The sequence below is a fragment of the Ctenopharyngodon idella genome, chromosome 8 (assembly GCF_019924925.1).
Source record: "Ctenopharyngodon idella isolate HZGC_01 chromosome 8, HZGC01, whole genome shotgun sequence".
In the NCBI taxonomy this organism is placed as follows: Eukaryota; Metazoa; Chordata; class Actinopteri; order Cypriniformes; family Xenocyprididae; genus Ctenopharyngodon; species Ctenopharyngodon idella.
This window is the reverse complement of record NC_067227.1, coordinates 21117552-21135693: the sequence shown is the minus strand read 5'-3', so window position 1 is coordinate 21135693 and position 18142 is coordinate 21117552. Positions and strand designations below refer to the sequence as shown.

General features: G+C 34.4%; 1 protein-coding gene and 1 long non-coding RNA gene across 3 annotated transcripts in view; one reads left to right on the top strand and one right to left on the bottom strand.

The window, feature by feature from the left end:
- Positions 1-7983: 7983 nt before the first annotated feature.
- On the bottom strand, positions 7984-17468 carry si:ch211-261n11.8 (tumor necrosis factor receptor superfamily member 14). The gene is given in 11 exon segments (XM_051904572.1): positions 7984-10118; positions 10210-10254; positions 10451-10464; positions 10908-11062; positions 11143-11227; positions 11354-11432; positions 11434-11510; positions 11594-11719; positions 12617-12706; positions 13116-14434; positions 15516-17468. Coding segments are annotated over 9 exon segments (702 nt in total). The 5' UTR covers positions 13153-14434; positions 15516-17468; the 3' UTR covers positions 7984-10118; positions 10210-10215.
- Positions 11726-18142, top strand: part of LOC127518183 (uncharacterized) — a 49128-nt gene continuing 42711 nt past the window's right edge. For both annotated transcript variants that reach the window (XR_007931479.1, XR_007931480.1), the window contains exon 1: positions 11726-12217. This is a non-coding gene — a long non-coding RNA (uncharacterized LOC127518183). The remainder of the gene's footprint in view (positions 12218-18142) is intronic.

The window sequence follows — 18142 nt, the reverse complement described above, 5'->3', positions numbered from 1 at the left end:
GTTACATTATTATAAAAGTAACTAATTACCAGGGAAAGTAACTATTGTTTTACTTTAAAACAAACAAACAAACAAAAAAAGTCAAATAACTTGGATGCCCCCAGTATAAAATATGTTAAATAAATGAAATGGACATGAAATTTCTCTGTACACTATACGTGTTGGTAGCCATTAAAGAAAACTTATTTAGTTTAATATTAATTTTTAAATAGACCTATTATAATGTAATTTTTAATTGTAATCTATTTGATTATGAAAAGTGAACAGCATGAGTAAGATAGAAAACATCATAAGATGCGCAATATATCGGGAGACATGCAGTGGGTCAGACATGATTTTGACCACTTCATTAAGTTTTGTTTTGTAGAAAGCCTTTCTTTAAAGTGAATTTCGTTTTGTATAAATTGTATCTTAATTTTAATCAATGTTTAATCAACCAATTGCCTGGATTTAATAAATAAGAAGCAAATATAGCTGACAATATAATCATGACATGGAGGCGCGGGCGAGATCACTTGCACGTGAACTGAAGCGCGTCTTATAGACTAAATTAACCGAAACTCAGCGTATAGGCTGCTTGCCTCACAGACATGAGAAATATATCTACAGAAAGCTTGAAATGTCTACTTTTAAACGAAATAATTCAAAACGAAAAGAAATAGGCTACTCTCTGATGATCATCCGACTGAAATGTGCATTCTTTCTGCGCGTCCACGGAAATGATGAGAGTCAGCAGACACTGATTCAGAAAACACTAGTTTATTAATAAACAATTAAAATGTCTCCTTGCTGTTTTTGTCACATTCATAATCAATACTTTTGCAGGCTTTTTATGGCAAGCTTAGCATTTTGCTTCGCATCACCCACAGGATGTGTTCGTTTTGGCGAGTACATCGGACCCACTCTGACAAGGCGACATATTGGTTCGACATTTCAGCTATATCCAATGAACAAAGAATAGTATTTTGCTCCCCTCTTGACTGGTCTTGACTGTCCTGCCTGTACTTCACATTGGACAACATTCTCCATCAGCAGTTTTATATTCGCTTGGACCACAAGCATAGGTGCCGATCCCCGAGCACCCACGAAAATGGTCGAGCACCCACGGAAAAATACGAGATATTCTCCATTGATTTAACCAATGGAAAATCGATTGCAGCTTTCAAACACGATTATCTTCACCTTTTTATAGTTTATTTGAGGCCGTTTCTAGTGTGTTATTTTAATGAAAAATGCCAAGTAATGCGCGAGCACAAATCTTTCAGCTCGCAGGCGGATTTCCTTCACCAACTGGACGCGCGCTCAAACTCTCTTCTTGCTCTTTCTCTAGAATGGTCTTCTTATTGTAAGTGCTTATTGTAAATAGATATTTATTGAATTATTTTATTTAGTGAGCCGCTACTGATCATCAGATATCAGTGAGAGCGCGACTCGCGACAACATTCAAGTGCTTTTGTTTTGTTGGTAACAAGCGTAATTTACTCTCTTCCATTGTAGTAACTGAAGCCGCAAGTCTGGGTTGTTTTAATCCAGCAGTTGGGTTAAATTTCCCAACCTGCTGGGTAGTTTTATTTAACCCAACTATTGTTTAAAAATGACTATATGGCTGGCTTAAAATGAACCCAAAATAGGTTGGAAATTGAAAATCAGACACATAATTAGAGGCAACAATAATAATCAAAGGTGAACATTTATTAATAAACAATTTAAGAAATGTTTATTGTTTAATTATTATATTTAATATTAATAAATGTTCATTTCCAACATATTTTGGGTTCATTTTAAGCAAGCAAGTTTTTACACAATAGTTGGGTTAAATAAAATTACCCAGCAGGTTCCTTTTGTTGATTATAATAAATTGACATTTTGATAAAACACACATAAGCAGTCTTTCAGAATACTCTCAATAACATGTAGCCTAGATCAGTTGCATACTATATGCATTAGTGAGTGTGGCGGTGCTTATGGGGTGTCGCTCTGGGACAGGTAAGTATGAGGCTGGGAGGGAAAAATCACAGTATACTCACTACAAAAAACTAGACTACACCACTGCATATTGGTGAAATCGGGGGATTGCTTATGTGAATTCACACAGTACTCCTGTCGTCAGCGGCGCGCAATAAATTGTGGGATAGGGTAGACCGCGAAGTGTCTTGAGATGGACGCTTCATTCACGGGGAAACGGAGAGGGTGCACTTAAAGTCGCTCTCGAATTACGTCAGCCCTCCTCGCGCCGCGGTGAATCGCACTTCAAAGGCCGCTTTCCCCCCCAGTTTTCTTAAGAACAAAATACAGCGCATAAAATGGATACATTAAAATGTGTCGATAACAATATTAATTAAATGTCACTTTGTCAATGAAACAGCCTAATTTCTGTACAGTTTATTTTTGTGATGTAAGATAAAAATGAAATGCATAAGTTATATACATTATATTTGTAATGTAATTTATTTGTAAATGAGCCGGAGTAATTTCTGTTAATTTTTTTTTTTTTTTTTTTTGTATGTTAGTATGTTCACATGTGTAAATAAAAGAGAATTGTTCTGTTCATTGTTTATTTCTTTTATGCAACTTATAATTTTACATGAAACATTATACATATACAACATATACAATCATTTTTTTCATCATGTAAATTAAATGTTTTTACATTAAAATACATTGTTATATAGCTACATTACTTAAAGTACCTTTTACAACTATTTACAACAGAACTTAGGTTTAACATCAGAAAAACAACATTTTCAATTAACAGTACATAAAACAGAACAAAACATTTTTGTGTACACTTTCATTCGGCTGAGTAGGGAGACCCCGGTGGAGCTTCTGGACCTGGATGGGCTTCAGAGACCCTGGTAAGGCCCCTCTGCCTTTGGGACATCAACTTGGATGAGTGCATTTCCACTGTCCATTGCGTATCTACCAACAGGTTTGCCCGGCTGACTCAATCGACGGCTGCTATTTTAATTTTCAGAAAGGGGAAAGAATAAAAGAAATTAACTCTCAAACTCAAATCAAACCATAAAATATTTGAACATACAAAACAGATCTATAGTCCATTCATATTTTGTCTTGGTCATCATAGCTTTAAAATTCTTGCCTGTTACAAATAGTCATGCTCAGCAGGTATATTTTAAGATATGTCAGTGCAAGTTTCTTTTAGGTAAAACAACTGAAACATGAATTTTAGTCTGGGACTAAACATTTTTAATGTTTCTTTCATATAGTGTTATATAGTGTATTTTCACCAATATGTAATATCTAAATCAAACTATAATATCCATGATGCAGAAATGCATTGGAGGGGAACGTATTCGTCATTTAAGCTTAAATAAGGGTGCTCGTGAGCGCCCCCTTTGCGGCTGCTATGCGCGCTTGATGCGCACTGCTGAGCCCGCAAGACTGTGAGCTACGCAGAGGACTTCTACCCGGCAGTCAAAGCGGCATTACGTCGTGAAAGTGCGGACTTAGAGCAAAGAGTATAGAACCCAAGAGGCGACACTTTGATATTTTTTGGGTAACAGCCACTAGATGGCGCTCCGGTGGCGCGGCCGCCATTATGGGCTGAAAATACTAACTGGACCATAGAATCCTTCACATCTGACGCACCCAAAATCGGCGAATTTCACTGCCAAATCAGAAGCGCAAAAGAACATTTTAATACAATACATACACTGTAAAAAAAAAAAAAAAAAATGACTGTCAGCTACGGCTGCCAAACAAAAACCTTAAAATTAAAGTAAAATATTCTAATTTAAATAAAGTGTAAAAAACTTTAACAGAAATTTTCATTAAATTTTTTCTACAGAAAAACAGTTATTTTACAGGTATTCCCTGAATTATTACAATAAAACACCTTCACTGCAAAACAATCTTAAAAAAAATGACTTTCAACAACAGCTGCCAATCAAAGTCTGAAAAATAAATGTAAAACATCCTAATTTAAATAAAGTGCAAAACACTTTTATAAAAATAAAAAAACCCCACTGTTTTACAGGTGTATCCTGAATTGTTACTAACAAAACACACTCACTGTAAAACATGAATCTCTTGTATTTAACCAGAAAGACCACACATGAATGAATTAATGTAACTATATGTTACTCTGAAAAAAAGCAACATGCAACATAATACCAATGTTTTCTGGCTCATCCTGGACTGAAGCACAGGCTCTACTCTTCAGCACAATGGTGACTCACAAAACACACAATACAGAAACCCTTTAAATCCCAACAGAACATGAAACACTAACAGATCTCTCAAGATCTCAGCATCCTCACTTATTACAATCTAGACTTCTTTTTATACTGAAGTTCTTATTAAGAATTAACAGAGGTTTAGATGTTGATGTTTTATTGAATAAAATAATAAAGTTTGAAGTCACCATTCTGGTGGTCAGTGCTTGCTTTAGTTGGGCTCTTGACCCTTGACTCTTTGACATTAGTGTTTCTCTGACTGTTTTAACTGTGTGTTTCTGATACACATTTGTTATAGCAAAAAAAAAAAAAAGAAAAAGAAATAAAACTCAGATCAGATGATGTTGGTTTCTTTTTGAGTGATTGTGTAGTCATCATAAAGTGGTCTGACTCACTAATACTAGAGTCTGGTCTCTGACTAAATTGTTTAATATTAGTTGCAATTTAATGTGCTACTGCAGTGCTGTGATACTATAAACAATTTTATTAAATCATTATGCAGAAAATATTGTGTCAAGTTCATGCAGACTCGCACAGACATCAAGAATCGGCATATGAATCTCAACAATGGTGACAAAAAAAAAAAAAATTCAGATCAACTCACATCACAAAAAAGCTTTTTTTAAAACTTTTTTTTTTTTTTTCAATAAAACATCAACATCTAAATCTTTGTTAATTCTCAGTAAGAACCTTTGTATAATGGAAATAAAGTCTGTAATAAGTGAAGATGCTGAGATCTTGAGAGATCTGTTAGTGTTTAATGTTCTGCTGTTTCCAGTCATTTGAATCAAATCAGGAAATACCTGTAAAATAAAAGTTTTATTTAACATTTAATGAAAATTTTTGTTAAAGTTTTTAGCACTTTATTTAAATTAGAATATTTTACTTTAATTTTATGGCCATAGCTGCCAGCCATTGACCTTTTTTTAGGATTTTTTTAAAGTGAAGGTAATAATTCAGGAAATACCTGTAAAATAACAGTGTTTTTCGGTTTATTTTAATTAGGATATTTTTCTTTAATTCTACAGGGTTTTTTGGCTGCCATTCATTTGACCGTTTTATCATTTAACTGTTTTGTTACTGTTTAATTACTGATTATTTTTGTAATTTTACATACATTTGTTTGTAATTTAATAAAACAGAAAAATACTGTATAAAAATACAGTAAATTTTCTGTAAAAAAATATGTGAATTACTGTAATTTTTCATTAACATCATAATACATAAAATAACAGCCGAGTTGTTAATTTACATATATTGTTTGTAATTTTACAGAGTTTTGAGTATAATTTAAAAGAAAAGAAAATGACTGTAAAAAAATCAGTTATTTTCCGTAAAATTAGGACAGAAAAAAGACAGAAAAAGACAGAAAATATGTCTTATGGAAATATGGAAATATGTGCTGTGGTCAGATGAGTCCATGTTTCAGCTTGTTTTAGGAAAAACGAACATCGAGTTTGTAGTCCCAAAGATGAAAGTGACCATCCAGACTTACATCAGTGACAAGTAGGCAAATGTCTGTTATGGTATATGGGTGCATCAGTGCAAATGGCATGGGTGACTCGCATATGTGTGACCACTGACGTGGAGGCATATATTGGGATTGTACAGAGACATAAACTGCTATCATTTACATGTACATTTAGTCATTTAGCAGACGCTTTTCTCCAAAGCGACTTACAAATGAGAAGCAATCAAATCAACATGAGTACAACAGTATGTAAGTGCCGTGTCAAGTCACAGTTTCATCAGTAGTGGGTTTTTTTTTTAAAAATATACGCAAATAGATGGAGAACAAGAATAGAAAAAAAAGAAAAGTAAAATATAAATAAAAAGTGCTAATATTACTGGGTCAAGTGTTGACGAAAAAGATTTGTCTTTAGCAGTTTTTTGAAAATGGCTAAAGACTATCAGGATGACATCTTTCATGGGAAGTCCATGGTTATTAGATCAAGACAATATCAGGTCTCATTCTGCATATGCTACAACAGCATGATGTGACTGACTGGCCATCAGATCCGACTCCTATTGAAAATGTATGGCCCGTCATGAAAAGAGGAATCAGACAACAATGACCGCAGAGTGTTGAGCATCTTAAGTTTTGTATCAAGTGAGATTGGGCAAAAAATTTTGCTTGCAAAACTTCACTAATTAATATTATCAATTCCTCAAAGTAATGTATATTACAATATTTATTTATTTTATTAGTTATATCATAATCTCCGTCATTCAGCAAAGTCCATCATGCTCAGGGAGTAGGGAGCAGTGAACACTGCATAGGGACCCTGTTGAATGGAACGCAGCTCAGGTACTGTTGCTGAATCACACAAAGGGACAAAAAGAAGCTGCTTAAATAAAACCCCAGTGGAGAGCCGCCAACCTCAGAGACGTCTGAAAGTAATGAAGAAAGATCATCAAGAAGTCCACGTAAAGATAACGCTCTGTTAGAAAGCTCTACTAGTGAATCATCTCACATCTCCTCACCTAATAGTTCATTAAGTGCTTCCTCTTCATCCAGTTTACAGGACTGCAACCACCAGATTACACTGTCCTCAAGCGGAATAAAATGCGGTAACATGTCGGGCAGCCACACAGATGCTGAAACATCCCAGCAAGACACCAGCCAGGTGCAGACAGCATCAAACAACCCCATCATGCCATTCTCTAACAAACACCCAGGTCCCAACCCAAGTACTCTATTCATTGGAAACGCTGGATGCTGAGGAGATAAAGCAGCAGGAGAGGATCAAACGTTTAAAGGATATCCTGAAGGAGAAGGAGGCTGCGCTGGAGCGGATGCAACAGAGCATGAATGTTTAGTCATGTCTGTTTGTGTTTAAAAGACTGTACACTGCATGAGAAACTGAATATGACTGAATACCAGCATTAAATGTTTAATGAAAAATGTACAGCATCTTTATTGTTTTTTCCCATTTTAACGTGTTTACTGGATCTTAGTTTCCAGTTGTTTCATTCAATCTTTGAGTACCTAAGCATTTGTGTTGTGTGTTTGTCTTATTATAGTTGTTTGCAATACATTTAAGCAACTTTATATGCCATCATCTTTTTTTGACATCTTTGTATGATTTATGTGCCTTCATTAATACTTGTTTTTTTGTTCAATTCATAGTGTAACAGCCTAGTTTTAACTAAAAAAAGCAATTCAATAAATAAAATTAATTTTTGGAGAACCCTTTGCTGGGTAGATGAAAAAGTGAAACTTGACATTAAAAAGTGAAATCTTTGTATTTTTGCTAAAGAACTGCAGCTGCTTACTAACCCAGTACATATTTTAATTATATAACAATACTGGTGCATTTAGACTTATTTATTCTGATAATTTCATTGGGACACATTCTATGCTTTGCTAAAATGTTGTTTTTACCTTGCTAAGCTACAACTTAATGCTTTTACAGCATCTTCATTTAGCTAAATTATCCTGGTACAATATACAATTTAATTAATTCTTCCTTTCGCTTCAGATAATGAAGTCTTTATACAAAACAAAACAATTTTTGTGGCGTTATATTACATTCTATCTGTTGCATGTACTAAATTTTTTACAAAGCCAACATGTTAGAAAATGTTATCAAACTCATAATAGAGCAAATGATTTAAAGATGAAGACTAGAAGTTGATTCACCATGAACTTTGTTAGATTTGATTAAGAATATAAACATTAGTGTAATAATGCAGAGCTGTTGCTATGGGCATGTCAAATCATACTGTATTACCTTGCAAATGTTCATGCTACATTGTTATCTACAAAAGGTACATTAGAATAAAATCAATCACAGAAGCCAAGATTTTAATGTAAACACCAAATGATTAATCATCATAATCTCTCAACACTGTGATTTCATTTCTTCAGAGATTACTGGTTTCATAGGTTGAAATTACACACATTGGATGTCACAAAAGGATCCATGTTTTCCCTAAATATTTAAGGTCAACATTTGCATTTTTTTGTCAGACTGAAACATACAACAGACCAAACCAGAAAAGAACTTAAATCATTAGATATTGTACACATACACATCGTATAAAAATATAAAATGTGATCTTTACAAAATACAGAATAGGAATTAATGCTCATAATCAGTTATCGTAAACATTACAATACTGTTATAATACAGTTTTTATCAGCAATGCTCAATACCAGTTGTACAAATTTATATCATCAAGGTCACTCTGATAAGATAAATAAGGCAATAAGTAACTACAAAAGTTGTAGTTCTGTTTTTCCCTAAATTTCTCTTTGTTCCTGCAGCTGCCACTCTATACCACTTGTGAAAACTGACAAAATCTGTTAACTGGTTATTGGTAATTTGGTACTGGGGGTTACAAGCTTACCAGCTTGTCTGGGAATAAGCAGTGCACCTTCCTCCAATAGGAGAATGTCCTGCACATTGCAGTAGCTTGAAAAAAACAGCAATGCCTCAACCTTCTTCAATTGCAGAAGCCCAAAAAAGTATTTGGAAAATTTGGTCACACTTAAAGGTGGACTCAGCAGAATTTCAAAAACACTGTTTGGAAGTTAGTCGGGCAGACACCAGCAACAAACGTGTAACCAATCAGCATTAGGAGGCGTATGACGGTCGAGGAGAGAGAACGAGCAAGAGGGAGATTTGAAAATGAGAAAAAAAAACTGCAGAACGAGAGATGGGACACAATACAAAAGAGCTCAAAAGAATATCACTGGAATAAAGGTTTATGATTGGAGAAGCGCTTTAGGACCCGCAATAATATTAGAAAAGCTTTCCAGTGCTAGAGAGAGCTAAGTGGGAAGGCCTGCAAACAGACGCAGAGGCTGCTTTGATCCCGCTACTTGCTTTCTGTACGTTCATTTTTTGTGCTTCCTTGTCATTTGTTCATCAACTGCGCTTTATTTTTCGTGAAGCATTTTGTTGCACGTCAGCTGTGATAAACAGGCATCCACTCGCATTGCATGTGTAAAAGTGGCCAGATAGTGAGAGTTGTGCAGTTAAACCACTGCACACTGACGACCACTAAAGAATGAAGTGTTTAGCGTCACTGTTAGTGCACTCTCCTTGTCTGCCAGCAGTGATCGGGCTGGGGTTCGAGATCAACTCGGAGCAGGGTGGTTAGGATTGGAGGGTGAGTTTTGGAGGCGGAGCAATGAAGAGGGGGGTGTTTTTTTTTGGGTTGATTTCAAATATCAACAATGTCCAACAGTGTTGTTCAAAATTTACTTACTGCACCTTTAATGCAATAAATGTTTTTTTTTAATTATAAAATATTTATATTATGAAAGAGCAAATGCACGCTTTAAGAAAAAAACAAGTGACAAAACAATAGATATATGAAATTAATTTTTTATACATTTAAGTGTTGCTTATGGAACCCAAAGGTGTCCAAGTACTTTTTGGGGCTACTGTTATATAAGCAGAGAATGACCAATTAATGTATTTAAAATATAGTGCAGCCAATCATATCTATTCAGGTGTCTGCATATAGAGAGAGAAGTAGGCAAACAGAATTTTTTTTATTTTTTTTTAAAAAAGCAAATGAGGTTAAAACCACTATTGAAAAACAACGTAATTCAGTACAAAGTTATTTTGTACATTAACATTTACATTTTTGCAATTGAGACTGACTTGTATGTGTATGTGACCTTTTCCATTTTAGCTGTATCATGAATCACTTTTTGCAGTCTATTTTATTGTTGTGACAGAGATGAGTTGGTCTTTTAATGATATTGCTGTTCATGCACGGTTAGTCTCGAGCTGCTACTAGTTTGCTGTTGTTAGTCTGCCCTCGTGGGATTACCCTGGTGTGATCAGGGTAAGTAAAAGCTTGCACTGGGACAAGTTCCCAGAGGTACTCAAGCTTCTCCACCACGTCAAGGTCACAGCATACGGAGAAGTTTTGTCACGCTCCCATAAGTGATTCATATCCTCCCTGTAATCAAACATATGTACATATATTAGGTTTATTTGAACTTTGTTTCACCTGCTACATGAATATAATGAAGAAAGTTATCACTTCTTACGGTGTGTTATGTTGCATCTGCAGGGGTTGTTTCTTCAATAGGATGCTGTTGAGTGTAACACCAACCAATATCAGTCAACATCCAGGCAAATCATTGAGACCGTTTCATGAACTCAAATCAAAGCAAGATTATTTTAAAGAATTAAGCCTGTTAAGTATAATATATAATAAGTGAATGAACTCATTTAAATTGTTGAAAAATGCAGCATTATTATTTAAATGTAAAGAATTAAAGGACTTACTTTAAGTTTACAACCTAGAAAAAAAGAGAAAATATTTGTGATGAAAATACAAACAAGTACAACAGTGCAGCAAACACAATACATTCTGTAACACATGACTGAGTATTACTAAAAAGTAGGCCCAAATAAATTGTGAAAATTAAAAAAAACTCTCTGCTTAAAAAAAACAAAAAAAAAACAAACAAAAAAAACATTTAAATTGTGGGTATTTATTTAAATTGTACAATTTCTATATATTATAGAAGCATTTCTGGACCCAATTAACAAACTTAATGAGAATAACAACACAACTTTTTAAATCAGGATTAATAAACCTGATCTCTATAAAATCAGAATCACATTTATTCACTATAATTCATTTTTTTCTATACAGGCTTCAGTAAAAATCCATCACACAAATCAAAACATTCTGCACTAGGTGAAAAATTACTTTCAGATGAATGCTGCATTTACTCACTTGTGCTCTGTGAGATCAGGAGTAGAATTATGTAGAGCAGTGATGTTAAAACCACTGCAAGTATGAGACCATATCTTTCCCGTATTTTTGGTGTGCATGTGACATCTTTTTCAGAGCTGCCCTTTTCTGCTTCTATTTCATTCCTAGCTGTACAACTGAGATAAAGTAAATAATTAAAATTAATCACAGATAAAAATGCAAATACTACAGGGAGTACAAATAATTTTTAACCTACTCTGTCCACCTGATGCAGTTCAGACCTGATGGAGAATAAAACCCAGGTGGGCAGTCCACACAAACTGTATCTGATGTCTTTGTTCCTGTAAGCAGATACAGAGAGTGTTCTCAGAAATTAACCTTAATTTTGAATGTACCACTTCTTTAAATACTGAATCATGATTATATATAAAAAAAAAAACTAATTTTGAAGTATTCAGAAACAATACCTGGTGATTTTGTTTCTTGTCCTGGTGCACAAACACTGTGTTTTAGAGCATGAAGGCACTGTGAATTGGAGTAATCCCTTGCAGTAATAACCATCAAGCACATCACAGATGGTGTTTTTTATTGTGCTGCATTTACTCTGAATGTAAAGTCCTTGACCTAAAAGAGCACATTTAGCAACAATTTTGTATAGGCAATACAAGAAAATTACATTTAATAATACATTAAAAATACACACATACTTTCAGCACAGGTTTTGCATGGGAAGCATGTATGAAGACCATTAGGTTCATTCATGAATGTTTCTGGAGCACAAGGTTGGCATGAGGTGCTCAAATCCCCAATACAGTCACGGCGAACTACTGTTCCTACAAACACCACAAAGTAACAGTTGTTCAGTTTTTAACTTGGGTGGGAAGACAGCAGATCAGACATTCAACCAATGTAATGCATTAAGACCCTGTCATGTCGTTTGTATTAGTTTAAAACTACAACATGCAATCATAAGCGATTCTGATGACAGAATCTAGCAGATGTAACAAACTGCCTCGGATTCACGCAAAGCGTCTTTCACCATCGACGATAAACCCTGCTATTTATAGAATTTCTGTTAGGGTTCTTCAGAGATACTGTGGTCGGTGGGAAACGCAAATTGTTGCTGAAATAACGGAATTTCCCCACGTAATTTTGATTGGCGTTCTTTGCAGTAGGTGTGACCTGAAGGCATGGATTGATGGGCGCAAGATGTATATAAACCCTTCACAACGGGGAAGACACATAGCAGCGGCACATCAGATAGCAGAATAATATGATGAAATATCAGCTGTGTGGAAGCGCAAGGCAAGATTTCAGCAGCTACTGCATGGGTAAATAACTTTTATCTAAAACAATTTTCGAAGAAAATTTTATAAAAATAATATAAACCGTGATTATTACTACATCTGTGTATACATATTTTCAATTGATTAATATTTCAAATAGCTATCATAGCATAATAGTAAAGTTAAACTATAATAATACAACACATAGGCTACAGAATATAATTCAACAAAAAACATTTCCAAGTTTTATATATAATATATAGACAGACACTTCTAGTGTTGACAACTTTTGCGTCACTCGCATCTGGTGTTGGTGTCGTTTGAAATAATAGAATTTAAATAGGAGAAATTTTGTTTAATGCTGTACATTGTGAAAACAAATGCCGATGTTAGTATGCTATCACTTATTATTTAAAATGTGCCTAATGGTGTTAGTGAACCTACCAATATTGCACATCGGACAACACTCCCCAATAGCTGATTTATATTCACTCGGCCCACAAGCTTTTCCAAGCCCGAGAAGTGTACAAAGAACTGTTAGGGGAAAATAATACACCCATTTAGGTACCAACAGCGACATTCAAAACTGTCATTATTTAATGATCAATTGAATAATAAGAATATTTAACTACATTAACACTTTCACTTTCGAAGTGTCTTCGCATTTATTCTACAAAGGCCTAATTCACACTTCAACGAAAGGCAGGTTTTGTCGGATCAGCGCGTTACCAGTCCTTATGTCGTTCGGCGCTTGTTTTAATTGTTTGAAGATGTTCGAATGGCGTTTGTCGGTCGTTAGACGTCTGAGAAGTGACGTACCTAACCGAATCTGACTCTTGTCTGTCGGTGCAGTGTGAATTGGCCTTTTATCATTTTAATGGCGTTGTTGCGATTTGACTTTTCAAATCACAACACAACCAGAATACACTGCTCTTCCTCTTACCGAAAAGAAAAATGGCAATCACAAACTCCTTTGTCATGTCGTACAGCTTGAAAAAACAAAACAAAAAACACCATCTTTGACCTACTTGTTTTTAAACCGCCATTTTATGTAGGCTACTTCTTCTAATATTATCCGTCTGCAATACCGGAGGCTGCACTTTCAGGACCGCATTCCCAGGACCCTCGTTTTTTTTGTGACAGCGCCACCTACCGAATCGGAGGACCGCGTTTCCAGGACCCTAGTTTAGGAGGACCAAAAAAAAGTGCCACCAAGGCAGTATTTCCACCCAATTATAACTACTTAACAGTTTTAGAGGTTTTTAAAGGTTTATAACACCCAAATACTACTTTCATTCTTGCAATTAAACCTGGTTGCTACGAGCTGAATGTTGAGTAATTATTGTGACTAACTAGTATAATATAATAACTCATCAAGTAAAATAAGTAATCATGGTATAGCTTTTCAGTCACTACATGAACCACATTTCCAACTACAGAGGGGAAACACAAGGATGACTCTGGGGGTAGATTTAAGATTGTGTATATTTTATAAAATAATATATTACAACAGTTGAACACACAAAAACAAATTTGTTCATGACGTGAACCACACAGAAAGAACTTCAGCGACAACGTCCTCACTGACTCCTGAGAGAGAGAGAGAGAAGTGAATGAAATAAGGAACAACTCTCATGTTCAACTCTCTAATTTTAAATGTCATATTTAAAAGATCTTAGTCACCACAGAGCACACACATTATATACGATACAAAAATAATTATATCAATCTTCATACCAATTAACGTTCATATTACTGTTATTGCATACTGTTCAAAGATTTGGAAAAAAAATATTTTGATACTGTGGGAACAAAGGTTCTTGAAACTTTCATGTCAATAAAGCCCATCTGAATTGAGAAAAAAAAAAAAAATAGAGGGAGATGCAAGAAATCTGAATAGAAATAACATGTTACTGACATGACTTTTCCTGACCTTTAAAAATTTAAAGCACAGATTGTGAAGTATGCAGCAGCACTACCTACCAATGGATGCTCTCCCCTCTAGGAATTGATCTAGGAAGATCTAGGAATTGAGGTCAAATTGAATTAATCATAACATTGCATCTCCCAAAAGAATGTTTGCAAATGTTACCTTCATAGAGAACTACATTTGAAATGGCTCTCCAAATGGGATTTCACTTTGCTCCACTTTGTTGGGTGAAACAAAGCAGAACTGCAGAACGGGCAGAGGAACTCCTTGCAGTATGTGGTGCATCTCTTAAGTCCAGGAAAGGATCTTCCTTCTTGGATTGTTATGTGTTTCTTGAAAAAGAGAGAGTCCAATTGGTCAAATAAAACATTTTAAGTTCATTTCATATAAATAAATAGACATAAATTAGGCCTAAGCCTAGTACTTGACCAATTTATTTATTATTCTTTTGTCATATATTGCCTGCACTGAAATCACTAATAGAGTACACAGTACATGACACAATCTAACACGTGGTATTATTATTATGATGTCCTCTCTGTTATGTCTGACTATTAAAATTGTCAAATGCCTCAATCAACATTACAAAAACAATGTCAAAATGAAGAGACATGCTCATAACATGTATTGTAGGGTAAACATGCCCAGGTAAAAAAATACTATAGTAATTTATAGTAAATACTATAGTTTTTTTACCCATACTATAGTAAAGTACTTGAATTAATTTGTTGTGGTAATTCTATAGTTGCTGTGGTAACATAACAACTATAGTAATATAATCAAATTATTTTACCCAATACTGTACTGTACTAATACTAAGTTTTCTACAACTATAGGGTATATACAATATACACTACAGTTTACTGTAGTAAAAAATAAAGTATACTACAGTATTTATTACAGTTGATCAGTTCACTGTATACTACAGTATGCTGAAGGATTCATTAACAAAGTGTTGTAAATACCATTATTTATACAGTATAAGTTACTACAATTTACTATAGTATAGTTCAAAAACACTATAGTATTTACTATAGTATTTTTTGACCTGGACAGGCTGACAGTGAGCACGCACGTGACAGATAAAACATTAAGATTATTTTAACTTACTTAAAATGGAAAAAACATTGAGTAACTAACAATATTTTACAACGAAGTGCTACAGTTTATTGTACTGCCTAGGATTATTAATCATACCATAGTCACTTGCCAATCGTGCTACAGTTTTGTTAAACGAATATGCTAACAATTTTTGCAGTTTTACAGCATTAGAAGCTAATATATGATGGCTATAAAGTGCATTCAAGACTATTTAGCAACTCACGATCACTTCACTTTGCAATTAAATGCATCACAATTGTTTTTAATGTTAAACAAAAAAAAAAAAAAAATTGATTTACATTTGATACTCACACTCTTCCGAAAAGCATGCGGTCACTGGTCCTGTAATTCGGTAGGTGGCGTTGTCACTAAAATGTAGGGTCCTAGAAATGCGGTCCTGAAAATGCAGCCTCCGGTTGTGCAGGCAGACGCTACTCACTTCTTCCGCATATGCCGCACCCACATCGGTGACGTTCTTAAAAACGTTGATCGCATCAGGATTTAGCACATACAGTAGGCTAACAATTAAACAACTGGAACTACACTGATATACAATACAATAAACAAAGAGTAAGATGGTATTGCTTTTTTACAGAAACTGTGACCGCTGGCATGTTTTCTTCTTGACTGGATGTTGGGATCAGTTCATCCATGGTCATTGTCCAGAGAAAACTCCATTGCAGATTTACAGACTCTTAAAGAGACTGGTCGTCGCTATCATTTAATGATAAATGTCTCATAAACATGAAATTATAATTTTAGTTTTTTTATTGTTTATTTTGAAAACATTTATATCACTTTAAGTGTCCCTGAATCATCAGAACGTTTTTCTGTTTCTTTGGGGGAGAAACTCTTCTGATTCTGTGAAAAGAAAAGTTAATTAATCATTTGCTCCACTGCTTGGCCATTTTTCTCTTCCTCTTCAAGTGATCTGTAAAAAGGACTGTGCAGGCCTATGTCTGTCTCAACATAAAGATGGCCTGTGTAATAGGCTTAAATTGCCAACATAATTTGCCCCATCAATCAGTAACAAAGCCTGCTTGCAAAGCCTGCATTACATTGTGACAATTCACACTGAAAAGAAAAACTTTAATCTGTTCTTAAAGGAGCAGGAAAAGAATACTATCAGTATGGCAGTTTTAAACTGTCAGCAACATACTGGTTTCTTAGTGCTAACAAGCAACTGGATGTCATTTGGAGATTGTGGAACGTAGATTCAGAAATGTCAGGATCTTTACTAGCAAGCACTTTTTAAAAGGAAAAATTGCACAACTGGTTTCACAACTGTACAAAAATTAAAAATTACACAACTGTATTTGAGCATCATTTGACCTTTTTTAGGGTTTCGTCATTTATAACTGACATTGTCTTATTAGGGTAAATTATTTTTGGCATTTTTTTTTTACTTTCTGAAAAATAGTTAAAAGGTCTTTGTGTTTACAAAAAAAAAACAAAAAAAAAAAAAATTAAAAAGCTTTAATAACATTACATTTAATCTTGTGCTACTATATTTTATTTGGAACTCACATGGAAAAATATCAAAAACTTGACACAAATTCAGATGCAACTTCTCTGTCTGGACAATAGTTAAACCATGTCTTAGTGTTTCAAAAAACATTAAAACAATCTTTAACATTGTTTCTTTCTTGGAATTCCAAATCAATGATTGTAGCACAAGTGAAAATCAACAACACTCTTCTTTTTCTGGGTACCTGACACTTTCTACACATAACCGAACTTGACCTGTTTAGTCATAATTTTTGGAGCATCCCTGCTTATCATTGTAGTGAGGCCAAAAGGCAGTGGCATCTTTCCTGAACTCTGGTTGAAGTATGGATCATATCTTGCATAATGTACCCAAATACCTGATTTCCACAACCATCTATGACATATATTCTTCATCTCTGCCATCACTTAACACTGCGAGGTAGCAGAAACGGGGCCCTCTGTAGTCTGTTCACGATCGGGGATCCACCCTCAGTCCTTTTTTTTTACAAAATGCGCATTAAAAATGACCAAAAACTTTAGAAAACACTTTTGGATGTACAATGATATTTTTTTATATTAAATAAACTCACAATGGAGCCTTGACAGCATGTGACCTAACATGTACTCATGTCTCCTTCATGTCCTTGTTGCCAAAAATGTCAAGCACGTGGCACATGGATTTAGGTTTTTTTTTTTTTTTTTTTTTTTGGCTGAAGGGAATGCCATATGATTTTACTAAAATGTCATTTTTTTTTGTTGAATATTATTATTGTATTTTAAATGCAATTTTCTTTACATTTTTCATTTATAAATGACGAAACACCCATTAAATGGGTTTGACATAGAAGAACAAATCAGATATTCACTTAGACCTACTGGTTCTGAAACATCCTCAGTTGGTTGTGTTATGTAACGGGTACCTACAATATAAAAAGTATTAACATTGCTAATGCTAATAATACTAACATGTTAAAATTAGTACTTGATGGAAATTTATTATAAGAATTTAGTACTTACGTTTGTTAGAGCGCTGTTTTTTACATTTTCTGTATGTGATGTATGCTATTAATGTCACCAAAGCAGCAACAGCAACAAGAACTGTGACTGTGACTCCAACTATAAGTTTAACTGAAGTCACTTTCTCACATTCAGCATCAGAAGATGTCGTTCCTGCTTTTTTTTCTTTAAGTCCCTTAATCTCACATCTGAAAATTCAATAATATTAGTATGTCCAGTCTTATAATCAGGGGTGGCGCCAGAGAATTTTAAACGCAGGTGCTGAAGGGGTGCTAGATCAATGACAGGGTGAGCTGGGCAATTAATAGTAAATATGACCAAAACAGGTTATTATATATATATATATATATATATAAATACAGCATCTCACAGAAGTGAGTACACCCCTCACATTTTTGTAAATATTTTATTATATCTTTTCATGTGACAACACT